General features: G+C 52.6%; 1 protein-coding gene across 10 annotated transcripts in view; it reads left to right on the top strand.

Annotated features, from left to right (window-relative positions):
- The window catches only part of LOC138548762 (microtubule-associated serine/threonine-protein kinase 2-like), a 2,396,492-nt gene that overhangs the window by 1,209,806 nt on the left and 1,170,265 nt on the right, over positions 1 to 16,421 (top strand). For 7 of the 10 annotated variants that reach the window (XM_069642303.1, XM_069642296.1, XM_069642295.1 and 4 more), the window contains one exon: positions 3,732 to 3,935. The exons of the other annotated variants lie outside the window; for them this stretch is intronic. In XM_069642303.1, the coding sequence (XP_069498404.1) occupies positions 3,732 to 3,935 (204 nt within the window). The remainder of the gene's footprint in view (positions 1 to 3,731; positions 3,936 to 16,421) is intronic. 10 annotated transcript variants of the gene reach the window in all.

The raw sequence follows: 16,421 nt of genomic DNA, 5'->3' as shown, positions 1-16,421 counted from the left end.
TGCCGGTAGTGCTACCGGCGCCGTTGTTACCATGCCGCCACATTACGAGTTCCTGTTGTGGGTGCTTCTCTGCGCGCCTGGTTAGACAAGGCGTGCAGAGGGGCACCCGCGAGCAGAACTGGATGGTAGCAACAGTACCATTATTAACAGTACCACTGCTACCATCCTCCCCATTCCCATTGAGCCCTATCAGGGCTCAAATTGGAATGGGGACGTACCGGCTCCGGGTCCTGCGCAAGGGGATTTACCAGGCGCGCCAAGGTTGGAATGGCCCAGTAATTCCCCTTTCGCAGGATCCAGAGCCGGACCCGAGTTTATACCGGCATGGCTACCACCAACCTCGTAATGAGGCCCCATGTTCCTGAGTGAAGGAGGGTTGCTTATTTTTGGTTAAAAACATTTGCAATTACAACAATGGTTGCCTATTGTACAAAATATAAAACGTAGTTACCCTCCCATATCTAAAAAAAATATATATATCAATATTATTCAACCAGTCATTGCTAAATTAGGCAAGTGACAATTGAGCCCATTCATGCCCAGTTCGTATGAGCTACCCACTTCCTGTAACTAACTAGTGCTTATAATACAAAGATTTCAATATATAAGGGACAATTTACACCTGTACCATTGATGCTTTGTCACTCAATATTAAACTCATAAATAATGTAATGTTCTTAAATGACTACTAAATGGAAATTGTCCATTCACTTCAGGCAAACCCCACAGCCTGGTTTGTCGTATAAGCCTTGTCTGTGTCTCTGTCACATCGTTTCTGACCAACATATTTCGTAGACAAAGGTGGCAAGACGTTTTTGCCATGGTACACTTTCCTCCATGTTTTCTTAATGATCATTTTGGCCAGTGTAGTATGTGTGAACAAACAGAAGAGAGGAGATCCATCCAAATCCTGCCGAATTTGGTTTGGGATCTTACTGAAATGACCAATTGTAATACTCAAAATGTTTATATGATTACCTGCCCGTGTGGCTTATATTATATAGGCAGGAAAAACAGGAAATCCAGTGTCCGCATGGTTGAACATCACAGTTGCATAAAAAATAAAGTGATCACAGCACCACTGGTAAAGCATTTTGTAGAACAGAAACATGGACATACTGATTTCACATGGCTCATATTGAAAAATATATGTGGTAGCAGTAAGCCAGAGATTGATCGTAAACTGTTCAATTTTGAACAGAAAACAATCTTTAGATTACAGAGCCACATATCGGGGCTAAATGAAGGCATTGATTGGCATTGTATTAATATAACATGAGAATGACATCAGGGGTTGATAATTATGTCTTTCACAATGCAATTGGATGAACCATTGTTGTCGTCTTTTCTCTTTCAAGTGGTCATTACTTTGTCAGTGTTTAGTATGATATCCTATCGTGTAGTCCTTTGTATATGCCAGTGGCATGGGCGTGACGTTGTACAACTAAGTGCGGAGTTCCCGGTCATTGTGGATTGTACGGGTAGTGGGTACGGCGCGCGATGAGTGGGCGTTGCTGACCGTTACTCAAAGGTGAGAACGCTTACAGTTGCCGTGGTTGTGGTTCTTGTTGGCCGCATTTAGGATATAGTTACCTTTATCTGCTATCAACTTGTTGGGTGACGGAGGACTTTAACCACACACTGGTGCTTTGTCCATTTCCATTTCCTTTTCTTTGCCAAACAAGCCTGCACTTACCGATTGGGGTGCTGTTAGACATGATTAGATTATGAATGTTTTAACATCACGGTGTGAGCTCAACCGTAATATGGAATGTGTGGCAACTTTAGCCATTCATTGTTTATGTATTGGAAGAGCAGATGTGCGGTGACAGTTGGTTTTGTTTCTAGGTGTATTTGCTGATCACCTGTGACTCCGGATAAAGAGATTGACTTACCTTTGTCTGTTCTTGTGAACTGTGACTACATTGATCTGGTGCCCACATGCTGATAGCTTGGTTGTAAAACTGGGGACTGGAGAGGTGATATTTTGACATATTTAATTTCAGAATGGCCGGACATGGTACTCATACAGAGCTTGGTTTCTCTGATTGATGTTTTTTGCAGTTGCTCCTTAAGAATACTGAGGTAACTTTGTGTGCCTAAATTGAGAATTACATGCGTCCAATAATTGGAACATTTGGCGATTGCTAATATAGAATACGCCCATCATGAAATATCAATTGAAGGTGATTTTTGGTTCATATATGGAACTGTGGAAGAGTGGTCAATTAGTGGGCCTATCCCTTTGTTCCGTTACATTGTTAGTTATCACAAGTGTAAGGGACTCACATTTGATTGTTGTGGCTCTCACCTCAGATTACAATGGATCCGTTCTTGTATTTTAGGTATCGTGGCATCCCAATGGTGGTGTTACAATGAAAAGACGCTCTCAACACGGCGTTGAAGAAATCTACTATTTTAAAGTGTTCCCCTGAAGAATGGGCATCCATTGCGGGGTTTGAAGAACAGAAACATGTTGGGAATTGTTGTTTTTTATGACACATTTAAAATGTTGTATGTTATGTAATATCATTTGTGTCTTGTGAATTTTTGGTTAGGTTGTTTTAGATGAACGTTTTATGTATTGTTTTGGTTCACTGTGCTTGGGTTTTGGGTCGATATTTGGTTTAGCAAAAATAATTGTTTTTGAATAAATGTACTAGATGACATTTTTTGGAATAATTGCATACAGTCTATTTTTTCAGGACTAAGTGTGCTGGAAAATCAGTGATCCCTTGTGTCTGGATGATTCGATAACTGTTTAGAAATTCTTCTTTATAAATATATAATCTATTTCCCTGTTGGTGGAGTTAGACGAGTCCTACAAATAGGGATATCGTTTTAAAAGCTTATTTGCATAAACTCTAGATTAAGGTAGTCATGGAGACATGGAATGGATGGAATGATAAGGGCAGGATGGGGCGGTGAAGGTCTCCCAGGAGGCGGCGGGACAGGAAGAGTGAAGATGGTGAGGACTTTCAGTGAGCTAATCTCAGGGAAGCCTGGTAGAAAGACTGTGATCATAAGCATCGATTCCATAAATCCTTGAGTCAATAACGGTGTGTTTTCCAAAGTATTCACTGGAATTTGAAAGTGATAAATTGCATCATGGCAGTAGATGAGATACACATATATGCGAGGGAGGGAATATGGGGGACTCCTCCATAACAAAATTGTGCCAAAGTTTCTGTTATGAAGCTTACTGCTTTTATGTTTTTAGGTGTGAAATTGGTATCCATCGATATTATCGAATACATAACAACGAAAACAATTTTAAAAAAAACCATAACAGCGAAAAAACACTGAATGTTTATGAAAAATATGTATGTAGGGTAAAGGATTAAAGGTGGTGGGGAGGGGTTTGGGTTGGGTTATAAACATAGGGAAATGAGATCCCTGGGGAGTTGGGGGGGGAACCCCCAAAAATAAAAAATGTGGTATTTTTTGCCATTTTTTGTTTTGTTGAAAACGCTTTCGTTAAAATCAAATGAAACCATGAAATCACATGGAACCGGAACAAAACATAGCTTCTTGCGTTCAGGACTTCCTTAGTGGCCAGTGCATGGCTTGTAACTTAGAATCTGTTCTTTGTCTTGTCAGTTTTCCTCTACAATTATTTTTGAAGCACCTGTAACAGAAAAGTAATTTGTGTGACCACTTTGTTGCTGTCTGTATTACTTGTGAAAAAAATGATGCTGCTGACGCCCCCTCTTTCTGTGATGCCTCGTCAGAATCTCCAGCCCCCTGTGCGCCCACTGCCGAGGAGGCGATGTTCAGCATGTCCTCTCACCCACCACCGCTGCGGGCCTGCAGCACCTCAAAATCCCACTAAGTGCTGACTGCGCAGTCACCACTTCTCCTCTAGTCTTCCTCACAAGCCAGCAGCCACAGAGTAACCCTGCTAGTCCCTGCTACAGCGGTCCGCTCCAGTGGAGGTAAGGAGGCATGAGGAGTGGAAGTGCCTAACACTTGACCCTTCATAACACAAGTGCTGCAAAATACTCACGCATGTAAAATGATGGTGTGGCTTGTGGCACGTGTATGCCCTGTGTACGCTAAATACTGCATCTTACTATAGAGTAGGGTGAACATGTCACTCTGGTGTAGAGGTTCATATGCAAGTTTAGTTCTGAATGCTGTTATGGGTGGCTACAATTCTGGCATCAAGGTTCTTGAAGCACTCTTCCTGTTGAAATGCAGTCAAATATGATTTTGTTTTTCTTTCCCTCTAAATGTTCTTATTCGCCATCAAAGCACAGGATAGATCTCCACCAGCGACTTTAAGAAGCATCAACTGCATTAATGTGCTACTGCATGGATTGCTGCTCTGCATGGTGAAATGAGCCACTCCATTTTGTAATTGATTAGCCTTAAGTTATTCTCCTCTTACTATAAATATATAGCTGTCTGTTACTCTTATTGGGATGAAGAACCCTATGTCCCCATATAGCGTAATTATGTCAAGCTTTTCTTAAGCCCTTCCTGCAAAGACAAGATACCATGGCCATCTGGTATGGCTATGTATGTGTCTGTTGGTCATACCACCTAGAACATCTAACTTGTGTCTCCCGATGGTCCCCACATTTTATTGTATTTGGGAAATGTTTGCTTTTGTAGCTATTCTGCAATCTGTTGGAAAGGGGACACAATCATTCCCACACGGCCAAGTGCTTCAGGATAAGGCAAATACCGCGAGACATAAGAGACCAGGGTGGAGGGAGGTGCCTCCAAAGGCTTACGCACAATCACATTATTGCCTGCTTTATAGATGTAGTACACATACAGGGTTAGCAGCCCTCTTGGATATTAGCAGCCATATTGGAACACAAGGCATTCACGCAGCGCAGCAGCCAGCCTCCCAGGTGTAGGTAGCGAACATGAGCAAAGGAATAGGTTGTATCCTGGGCACTGATGAGAAAGGCCAGAGCTACGAAGATACATAAACCCTTCAGTGTCTTAAAAAGTTGCCAGCCTTCACGCTCTGGGAAGAATGTGCCCTGCAAGGCCATTGGAGGAGGGCTGAGCATCTTTGTACAATACAATCCCATGAGAAGGAGGACACGTGCCTCTGATCCCCACCAGTCCCAATTCTAAGTTATAGCACCCAAATGCCCTAGCTTTTGGTCTTCTGAATTCCAAGGTATCAGCCAGCTCCAGACCACTGATCATAAACCTGTTAGGCCCCCCTGATCAATCAAAAAGATAAGAAAGCAGGTCTTTCCTGCCTTTACTTCTGGGTCACGTGATTTGTGCTGTCCGGTACAGGGAGGCATTAAATGATGGCCCAAAATGAGTGTGGAAGACCTTGGAGAGATGCCCGCCGGTCTGGAAGCAAGTGAAGTGTGTGAGTTAGTATGGCCTCAGCTTTTCCCCAGGGTCCATGCCTGCTTATACCAGGTGCACTGCTACATAGATAGAGATGTGTTGGTAGTTTGTACATAATTGCCAATACTCTTACGTCCCATCCCCTCTCCTCCATACTGTATGGGCGTCCCTTCCAAGGGACGGGAGACGGAACCTTTTTCACTAGAAAAAATCTTCTTCTCCCTATAAAATTAGATGCGTCCGCGGTTCGGCGCAGGGCGCATGCGCTGCCCTGACTTTGCCCTTCTGCCACACCCCAGTCCCCTTTTCCGCGACAATGGGAATGGGCCGAATTCACCAGCGCTCCTGGGTTTGACTTCAGCCATGTAATTCCACGAGCGGATACTTCTTCTCTTTGTCTTGTTTATCGTTCAGGTACTCGGTCCTCAGGCATCACGCTCCTCCCGGTGCATGTTGACTTCTACAGGGTTCAGCAGGTGTCCATCCTGCAACGGGCTCGCAATCATGTTCGCCGTGTGACTCGCTGTCCTCGAAGGCATTGAAGAACAGACTAGCCAGGTGGAGGGAGCTCTTCCAGAGGCGCTCAAGAACTTCGTGAAGCATCGAACCAGGCCCATTGTAGGGCCAATATTTTCCATCGCACCCCGCAAGGGAGACTCCTTACCAGGTACTCTCCCGCATGGGAGGGACCGGACAGGTCCTTCTACCAGCACATGTAACTAGGCTCCTTCAGCTACCGGCATACGGGTCGAGGTATCCTCGAATCCTATGGGGCACAGTGTTGAAGGTCGGGAAGGTTCTTTTACCGGGTCTACACCCGAGGGGCTCCGCCCTTTTACCATCACCATGGCTGAGGGGCTACGCCCAGATACCGGCAATACGTCTGAGTGGTCGCCTAAACGCAGCTCTACGGACCCTCGGGGTCGAGGATTTCACACCTAGCGGGCCTATGCCCGAGGAGCGGGGTAGGCCTCGTGATCCACACGCAAGAGTCATGGAGGAGGCTGGGCACAGTGGGCCGAGCAGCACATCGCAGGCACGTGGCAGGCAGCTCGACAAAATGGCCGCCGTGCCAGAAAGAGGCACCCGTCCAATGCCATTCCAGGAATTCGGCGAAGAACGAGTGTCAAGGTGGGACTGCCCTTAACCAGGTACGTGGCCTAAGTCTACCCTTCATTTGCATAGGGCAGCTTTCCTTTGCGTCCATATGGACAGGGTACGCAGCGACTCCAGCAGCTCGCCACTACCCCGTCGGCACCCCCTCCCACCTCTTTTGCTAGTGAGGAGGTGCTCTCCGAGAAGTTCCTCAGCCTCATGAAGTCACCTCAGATGGGGGTTATCATCAAAGACGCCATAAGGGAAGTCATTCCCACCATGCTAGCAGCACCAGAGATGCCTCCATCGGGCCCCCAGGCCCCAGTGCAGCCGCCGCCTCCTCCAGCTCCACAGCCAACTCCGCAACCTCTGCCGCCTCCGGCTGCGGTCTCTGTACCCCTGCCTCCGGCACCATCTACTCCTCCTCCTCCACAGGATCTTCCAGACCTGCAGGATATGGATGAGTAGGAGGATCCGGACATGCCATCCTCAGCCAGGGCCTTCCACAAACGTCTTGCTGGGCTGGCGGAGTACCTTGGCTTACCCCAACCTGAGGTCGAGCAGCTGGTAGAGGGGGTTTTGGCTGAAGTCCTTGCACAACGCCCTTCTGCCAAATCGGGGATTCCTATGCAGATCGATGTAGTCTCCCTGGCCAAGAAGGGCTGGCTCAAACCCCATCGGCCCAGCCGGTCAATCGACGCATGGATGCCAAGTACAGGCAGGTGGAGGGGGATACACTCTTGCTTTCGGCCCATCCTCAGCCGCACTCTTCGGTGATCGCTGCGGCATCACTAAACTCCAAGCCCCAGTCCTCCTGGGCCTCTTCCGCTCGCCGTCTCAGAGCCAGCACAAGCAACAAAAAGGGGGGGGGGTAAGGGCTTTTCCAATCCCCCTCCTCCGCGATAGCCTCTGAGGGAAAGAAGGTATAACACGCCCCTTTGGATCCACGTGTCTCTGGTGGGGGAGGCAGGCTTGCTCTACATGCACATTACTGGTGCCAGAATTTTGCGGACCCCTGGATCCTATCAGTAGTATCCACGGGGCACCGCTTTCCTATCCCAGCTTCCCCTCCCTCCTCCCCTCCACTCCCACATGTTGGGACAGCAACTCTTTTGGCGGAGATCTGGTCGCTCGTAGAGAGCCAGGCAGTGGAGGAAGTCCCAGCCTCCCAGCGAGGCGTTGGCTTTTACTCCAGGATTTTCGCCATTCAGAAGAAGAACCAAGCGGGCCCGAGAGTTGTGCTGGACCTTTCCACCCTCTACCTCTCCTTACCCCTGCACAATTTCAAGATGGCTATGCCAGCTTTTATAGCAGAGGCATTTGATAGGGGAGACTGGATGCGCTCCCTGGATCTGAAGGACGCATACCTGCACGTCCCGATTTGGCAGCCCCATCGTTCTTTCCTACGGTTCAGGATCATGGGCTACCATTTTCAATACAAGGTCTTTCCTTTTGGCCTCAACTCACCCCCAGGGTCTTTACCAGACTCACGAAAGCCGTGGCAGCCCTCCTCAGAGCACAGGGCCTCCATATCTACCCATACCTCGACGACTGGCTCGTTAGGGCTACATCTCCAGAAGCGGTGCACCACTCTTCCCACGGCCTTATGAACACACTGCACGATCTGGGCTTCTCGCTCAATCTCAAGAAGTCACAGCTGCAGCCTACACAGACTCTGACATTCCTGGGCCTCATCTGGGACACGTGCTCCGAGAAGGTCTTCCCTTCGGAGGACAAAATCTTGGCCATCAAGAGGGCCACCGCCCACTTCCTCAGCAGAGAGGTGACCTCAGCATGGTGGTACCAACATCTCCTGGGTCTACTGGCAGCGGTCCTATTAGCAATGCCGCACACAAGACTAAGGATGAGGAGGATTCAGCTCCATTTTGCGCCTCAAGGAATCAGGAGTGGGGCTCTCAATCCGAGATGATCAACGTTCCTTCATCTCTCCACCTGGACCTAACATGGTGGTCCAGGGACTGCAACCTACGTTTGGGCAAGCCCTTTCGGCCGCCCTCCCCGCAGGCCACCATCACCACAGACTCCTCGCTCGAGGGCTGGGGAGCCACCCTGGACGATCTCTTGATCCACAGCACCTGTACTCGACTGGAGCAGGAATACCAAATCAATTGGTTGGCTATCGCTCAGAGCATTCTACCTACTCTCAGGGGCAAGGTTGTCCTCATCCAGACAGACAATTCAGCCAGCATGTACTAGGTCAACAAGCAGGGAGGCACCAGATCCCCTCCTCTGTGCAGACTGGCAATCAACATGTGGGAATGGGCCCTGGAAAACGACATTTACCTATCAGTGGAATCCAACCTGGAAGCTGACAGGCTCAGCAGGCTGAGAGTGGACAATTACGAGTGGCAGCTAAACAACCTCCTTATTCAGGAGATCTTCAACAGGTGGAGTCACCCCCACATGGATCTCTTTGCCACCTGACACAACAAGAAGTGTCCCCAGTTCGCATCCTGGCAAGGTCAGGGCACAGGCTCTCTGCAGACGCATTTCACCTCCAGTGAACCGGCATGAAATCCTACACCTTTCCGCCCACTCCCCTGATCCACAGGGTAATTTGCAAAAGCAAGGAGTCTCGCCGACTCCTCATCATTCTAATAGCTCCATGGTGACTGGCCAGGCCATGGTTTTCGGAAAGTAAAGAAAAAAAAAAAAACAGTATCAGTTTCGTTTCTGATCTGTCTTTCGTAGTAATAACCAATCACTGGTCTCTGCGTCATACTGACCACAGCCAATGACTGCCCTCTACCTAAGCACCGCCTCTGGCAGCCATCTTCAGATTTTTACCGCACGTTCATGTGTTGGGATCCTCGTGCTATTGCTCTCGAGCGTTAGTGCTATTTTTTCACGTTTTTCTCAAAAACTTTGTTTTTTTCGGTCAAAAGAGCCTCAAGCTCCACCGACTCTCCATCCGATCAATGGGGACCCGTGTCGGATTCATCTGCGCCCCTCAAGGGTGAAGATTTCGTCGAGCTACGCTTTTGGAGGATTCCAGAAGTTTCTCAGGCCCGGACATGGCCCAGGAGAAGGGAAGCTCGACGCCCGGAAAGCTGTTCAGGATCTACCCTGGATGCCAGCTGCAGAACGTCTTTAAGGAGGACGAACACTCCTTTTGTCTCTACTGCTTACATGAGGACAAGACTCACGTGGAGAAGGACTGTGCGTTTTGCGGCAACATGTCGGAGCGGACCATGAAGGACCGCCATCAACGTCTCGCCAACTGGCTGGAAGGGAAGAGCCCATCAGGCGAGAAGAAGAGGAAGAAATCCGAGCGGTCTTCTAAGACCTTTGAGGACGCCCCGGCGACGGGGGTCCAACACAAGGCCAAGCACCGGGAGTCCGCTGGCACCGGGAGCGCCGAACGGTTGGGCTCTACGGGCGCCAGGCAGGGCGCACCCTCCCCGGCACCTTCAGCCACGACCCAACGCTCTGGGTCGGGTAAGAGGAAGGGCGAGCACCCGGCGAAGCTCCTGGAGAGGCCCCGGTCGAGCTCGAAGGCCCCATCGGAGGGGGAGCGAGGCAGTGTCCCCCCCCCCCAGGATAAGGCGGTGAGCGCACCTAAGGTGGTGAAGGCCTTAATCCATCCGGCCAAGCCCTCTATCGATACTGTCGCGGCGGCCCTGGCTCAGCCTGTGGAGGCTACACCAGTGGTGGCGACTTCGGAGCTCAGAGTCTCCCTGCCACCTCGGAGGGAGTCCTCTTTTGTGCCCATCGATAGGACCCCCGTGAAACCCCCGGCGGGGAAGAAAAAGGGGGGCAGGGCGCCGTCGTAGATTCAGCCTCAACCTCAGAGGAAGAGCTGATCGAGGTCTTAAGCCACGGCCTTGGCGTGGAAGAAGACCGGCCCGTCGGGATGGATCCCGACGCAGGTGACAACGACATCGTCGAGGGTGCGGATGGGGCCCCTGATCGCCCGTCGGATTCCCCTCTGCCAGCGCCGCAAGACAACTCGGCGGCCATTTTGTTGGCTATACAGTCCTTATGTTCAGAGATAAGGACGAGACTACCGTTGCCGACGGAGGAACCTCTCCCGTCGGGGGATCCTGAACCGGGACCTTCTGGCGCTCCCCCGCCCAAGAAAAGAAGGATTCACCCTCCTCCTCCTTTTCAGCCGTCGCGCCCCGTCCAGCCCTCCTCCCCATCCACCCGAGGGGATGATACGGGGACTGACACGGCAGCGACGGGTACGGACGACGAAGTATACGATGAGGATCTACCGTCGTCACCTCCCACCAGGGCTTCTCCGCCCGACGAGATTGGATCGTTCCACTCCATGATCGCCAGGGCATCCGAGCTTTTCCAACTCTGCCCTGAGGAGAAGAAAAAGGAAGGATTCCTTTATCAAGAGCGCGAGGCCAAGAGGAAGACGGTCCTCGCGGTGCCTCTACTGGACGACATTTGGGATGAGGGCCTCGCCCTGCTCAAGAACCCTTCCACTACGCCAGCTAGAAGAGACCGGTACGAGAAGAAGTACCGGGTCCCGGACGCGGCCCCCCTGTGCCTCCGGGCGCAGCCTACCCCGGACTCCGTCGTCTCCGCGGCGGCCAGGAAGAAAGCGGGGGGGGGTGCGGCCTCCACATCGACTTCCCCACCGGACGGCGAGGGAAAGAAATTGGACGCTATGGGACGCAGGGTCATCTCGTCGGCAGCGACGTCGATTAAAGCGGCCAACGCCTTGGCTATCGTGGCCCGCTACAACAGGGAGCTATGGTACAAACTGGCTCCCCTGCTGGACTTCCTACCGGACGACAAGAGGGCGGATGCCCTGGAGATCCTACAGGAAGGCGAGGTGGCGTCGGACCACGCCATCACTATTGCGACGGACATCGCCGACACTGGGTTTCGCCAGTTGGGCAACGGCGTGTGCCTTAGGCGGCGTGGATGGCTCAAGGCTACGGACTTCCGTCAAGATGTACAGACCAGAGTCCTGGACATGCCGTTCGATGGGAACAACCTGTTTGGGAAAACAATGGACGATTCCCTCCAGGCCATTAAAGCGGACACTGAGACGGCCCGGGCCCTTGGGGTTCTGCAGCAACGACGGACGCCCTTTCGGAGCAGCGGAGGCAAGGGCGCCTCCAAAGGTTCCGGCGGCGGTTTCTCCACCTACCGTCAAGCGGCCCGCTCGTCGTCTCAGGAGGCCTACAGAGGACGAGGCAAGTCCGGCGGACCCCGCCGTCGTCACCAAGGAGGTCAAGGCGGCAAAGCCTCGTCGAAACAGGATTGAACCGGCTGTGGGGTCGGGCCCCCACCGAAGCACCCCGGTGGGAGGCCGGCTGGCGAGCTTCGTCAGCGTGTGGGAGTCCATCTCCACCGACCGTTGGGTGCTGGACGCCTTAGCACGGGGCCACGCCCTCGAGTTTCAAAGAAGGCGCCCGCGCGTCCCCCCCGTGGCCAGGAAAGAGCTTCACGTCCCTCAGCTTCTCCTGGAGGTAAAGGCGATGCTCAGGAAGGGCGTCATCGAAGAGGCTTCGGGGCTCCGGAGTTTACTTGAGATACTTCCTTGTGAAGAAGAAGACGGGAGGATGGCTCCCCATCCTAGACCTGCGACGTCTGAACAAAGTCATCAAGGCGCAGAAGTTCCGGATGGTCACCCTCCAGCACGTCCTGGGTCAGCTGGAGGAAGGAGACTTCCTGTCGTCGTTGGATTTGGAGGATGCCTACTTCCATATTCCCATCCTAAAGGGGCACCGAAAATTCCTCAGGTTTGTGGTCCAAGGGCGTCACTACCAGTTCAAAGCCCTCCCCTTCGGACTACGGTCGGCACCCAGGGTATTTACCAAGTGCCTTGCACCGGTGGCGGCGCAGCTGCGCCGCGAGGGGATCCACGTCTACCCCTACCTGGAGGACTGGCTCATCCGAGCCAAGACGAGGGAGCTCGCCGTGGAGCACACGGCAAGGACCGTCCAACTTCTCACGGACCTGGGATTCTCCGTGAACTACGCCAAGTCCCTCCTGGTACCCGCGCAAAACGCACTGTTTCTGGGAGCGAAGCTCGACACAGTGTCCCTTCTGGCCTCCCTGTCGGAGGAAAGGACCAGGTCCATCCTGGGCAAGGTACAGCGGATGTTGGTTTCCGACGCGGCCAAGGTGAGGTCCATCAAGTCCCTCCTCGGAATGATGTCTTCTTGCATCTACCTCATTCCCATGTGCAGGCTCCGGATGCGCCCGTTGCAGGAGTTCCTGGACGCGCGCTGGATCCAAACGACGGGCAGCTTCGAGGAGAGGATCACACTCGACGAGAGTTTCCACCGAGCGGTCCGGTGGTGGGGCACCCGCGTGCATCTGACGGCGGGCATGGACTTCCAGACCCCAGACCACCAGGAGACAGTGACCACGGATGCCTCCCTGGAAGGGTGGGGAGCGCACACCGAAAATCTGCACGCGAGAGGCCTTTGGCTCCCGACAGAGAAGTCCCTCCATATCAACGTCCTTGAGCTCCGTGCAGTGTTCTGGGCCCTCAGGTCCTTCCTTCCGTCCCTCAAGGGCAAGGTGGTGAGGATCTTCACCGACAACACCACCACCATATTTTACATCAGGAAACCGGGCGGAACCAGGTCCCCAGCAATGTCCAAGGAGGCGCAGGACCTGTGGCATTGGGCCGTCGCCCAAAGGATGTTTCTGGTGCCGTTTCATCTGGCAGGGATAAAAAACACCATCGCCGACTCACTCAGCAGGGAGGTGCGCTCGTGCCACGAGTGGGAACTACGGCAGGATCTAGTGGATCGCCTCTTCCGACGGTGGGGCACACCCCAGATCGACCTGTTCGCGACGGCGACGAACTCCAAGTGCCGGAGGTTCGCCAGCAGGTTTCCCCAGGCGAGGAGCATGGGCGATGCTTTCTCGTTCCCCTGGGAGGGCCTGTTCCTCTACGCGTTCCCTCCTTTGCCACTGCTAATCCGGCTCGTCAACCAGCTCAAGAGGTCACGGTGCAGGATGATCCACGTCGCACCTGCGTGGCCGAGGCAGATATGGTTCCCGGACCTTCTGGACTTATCAGCGTCCCCGCCAATCAAGCTGCCGGTGGACGCGGATCTACTCTCCAAGGAAGGAGGCGCCATCCTCCACCACGACCCGAAATCGCTGAACTTGCAGGCCTGGCTCCTGCAGCGCTAGAGTTTGGAGGATACGACATACCGGCCGACTGCAGAGAGGTTCTTGCAAAGGCCAGGGCGTCCTCGACTCTTAAATGCTACGGACACAAATGGAAGAGGTTCTCTGTCTGGTGCCACGCACAGAAGATTAACCCTCTACGGATTACGGCTCCCCAAGTACTGCCGTACCTGCTGACGCTGGCCAAAGCTGGACTGGCACACGCGTCCATCAAGATTCATCTTGCTGCGATCTCCCGATACACCAGAACCACGGACCGGACGTCCTTGTGGTCTCATCGTCTGGTGAAAGAGTTCATGAAGGGACTGTTCAGATCGTTCCCGCCGGTGAAGGCTCCGGCCCCGGCGTGGGAGCTCAACGTGGTGCTGACCAAGCTCATGGGACCTCCGTTCGAGCCTCTGCACTCGGCCCCGTTGAAGTTTCTGTCGTGGAAAACAGCGTTTCTTGTGGCCATCACCTCCGCACGACGGGTGGGAGAGATCCTGGCCCTTTCCTGCAAGGCCCCGTACTTGACTTTTCACGACACGAGGGTAGTGCTCAGGACGCACCCCTCCTTCATGCCCTAGGTACCGTCGGACTTCCATCTCAACAAACCCTTGGTGTTGCCTGTGTTCTTCCCGTCGCCTTCGTCGCCGGCTGAGAGGACTTTGCACTCGCTGGATGTGGCTAGAGCGCTGAAGTTCTACGTGGACCACACGAAGTGTTTTCGGAAGACGTCACAACTCTTTGTGAATTTTGGACCTGTCAATCAGGGGAAGGCTCTCTCGAAGGCTTCCATTTCCAGATGGCTCTCCGGCTGTATCATGTACTGTCATCGGTTGGCAAACCGACCGCTGGCTGGCCGTCCGAGAGCCCATTCCACCAGAGCGATCGCAGCCACCACGGCGTTCCTTTCTGGTGTGCCCCTGCTGGACATATGCAGGGCTGCTACGTGGAGGTCGACGCACACCTTCACGAAATTCTACTGCGTCGATCGGGATTCCAGGGAGGAGTCCAGGGTCGGCCAAGCAGTGCTGCGCAACCTGTTCGCCTGAGGTGAGCCTGGTGAGGAGGTAAGGTGCTTAATGTTGGGTTTGATGTAATGTTTAATGTTGAGCCTTTGCCACCTTCCGTGGTTGTGCATGTGTGTACTGCTATATATTCTTTATTCATGAGCATGTGAATCCATGCCAGACCCCATGCTGGAGAAGGAACAAGTTACTTACCTGTAACTGTTGTTCTCCAGCATGGGTCTGGCATGGATTCACATGTGAACCCTCCCGCCTACCCCTCTGCGGCTCTTCACTTGGTCATACTGCCACTTCACGTGCTTCCAAATCTGAAGATGGCTGCCAGAGGCGGTGCTTAGGTAGAGGGCAGTCATTGGCTGTGGTCAGTATGACGCAGAGACCAGTGATTGGTTATTACTACGAAAGACAGATCAGAAACGAAACTGATACTGGATTTTTTTTTTCTTTACCGAGGATTCCCAGCCTGACGACGGGGAATATTCATGAGCATGTGAATCCATGCCAGACCCATGCTGATGAACAACAGCTACAGGTAAGTAACTTGTTCCTTCAACTCCGATGGGCCCAGCACATCTACAGGCACAGCAGGGGGGCAGAGTCATCGACCCTGCTCCAGGGAAACTAGCCCTCACAGCGTGATACCTGAGCAGGTAATGCCTAGGCACATTAGCCTCACAGGCCAATCTGGAGATCATACAAGGCACCAGGAACAAAACTACCAGGGTCCAGGACAAAAGCAAATGGACCAGATTCCGCCACTGGGCAGACTCCAAGGGAATTGACCCCTTGGCATGCACTTTGGACGACGTGCTCACCTTTTTGGCACACCTCGCTCATTCGGGCGTGCAGGTGGTCACCTGCCTCACATACCTTGCAGCCATTGGGGTTCACAGGAACTCGGAGGAAGGCATTTTCTGCTCCTCCAACCCTATCGTCAAGAAACATCTGACAGGTCTCGCTAGGCTCTACCCCCCTGTCACGAGACCGCACCCAGTGTGAGATCTTAACATAGTCTTGGGCGCACTGGCGCACACACCATTCGAACCAATGGCGTCCGTGGACATCAGGCTGGTCACCATCAAGATGGCCTTACTAATCGGCCTTACCTTGGCTCGTGGAGTCAGCGAGTTCCAGGCCCTGGTCTCCTCTGAGTCGTATACCACTTTTCACAAGGACAAGGTAGTCCTGCGGATGCACCCGGCATTTCTGCCCAGGGCCCAACGAGGAAATATGTCCTTCCTATGTTTTTCCCGATCCCAAGGACGAAGCACAGAGAGTGCTGCACTGCCTGGATGTCAGGCGTGCCCTGAAATTCTACTTGGACAGGAACAAGAGCTTCTGCAAATTGGACGCCCTGTTTGTCACTTTCGGAAGCTCAAGACCCGGCTATCAGGCCTCTAAGGCTTCCATATCCCGCTGGATGGTCTTGGCCATCAAAGAAGCATACGAAGGCCAGCACATGCCGCTTTCGGCCAACATGCATGCCCACGCAGTCGGGGCCAAGGCAACGGCCATCGCATTCCAGCGCCATGTCCCTTGGCAGGTCATAAGCACGGCGGCCACTTGAGCCTCTCCCTCAGCGTTCTGAAAGCATTACTGTTTGGATGCCGGCTCTAGATCTGATGCGGCCTTCGGACAGGTGGTTCTCAGCAACCTATTTGCTTAAAAAGGGTCTCCTCTCCACCCTGGGGCTACAATCAGTTGTATTTGCCCATACAGTATGGAGGAAAGGGGACGGGACGTAAGAGTAATTATAAGTTACTCACCGTAGTGACTAATGTACTCTTAGTCCATAGTCCCTTTTCCTCTATAAGTCCCACCAACCTCCCCCCTAATAATACTGGTGTCATTAGGTAA

The sequence above is a fragment of the Ambystoma mexicanum genome, chromosome 1q (assembly GCF_040938575.1).
Source record: "Ambystoma mexicanum isolate Mex_15411 chromosome 1q, UKY_AmexF1_1, whole genome shotgun sequence".
Lineage (NCBI taxonomy): Eukaryota > Metazoa > Chordata > Amphibia > Caudata > Ambystomatidae > Ambystoma > Ambystoma mexicanum.
Note: the sequence above shows the minus strand (reverse complement) of the source record. Positions and strands in the feature narration are given on the sequence as shown.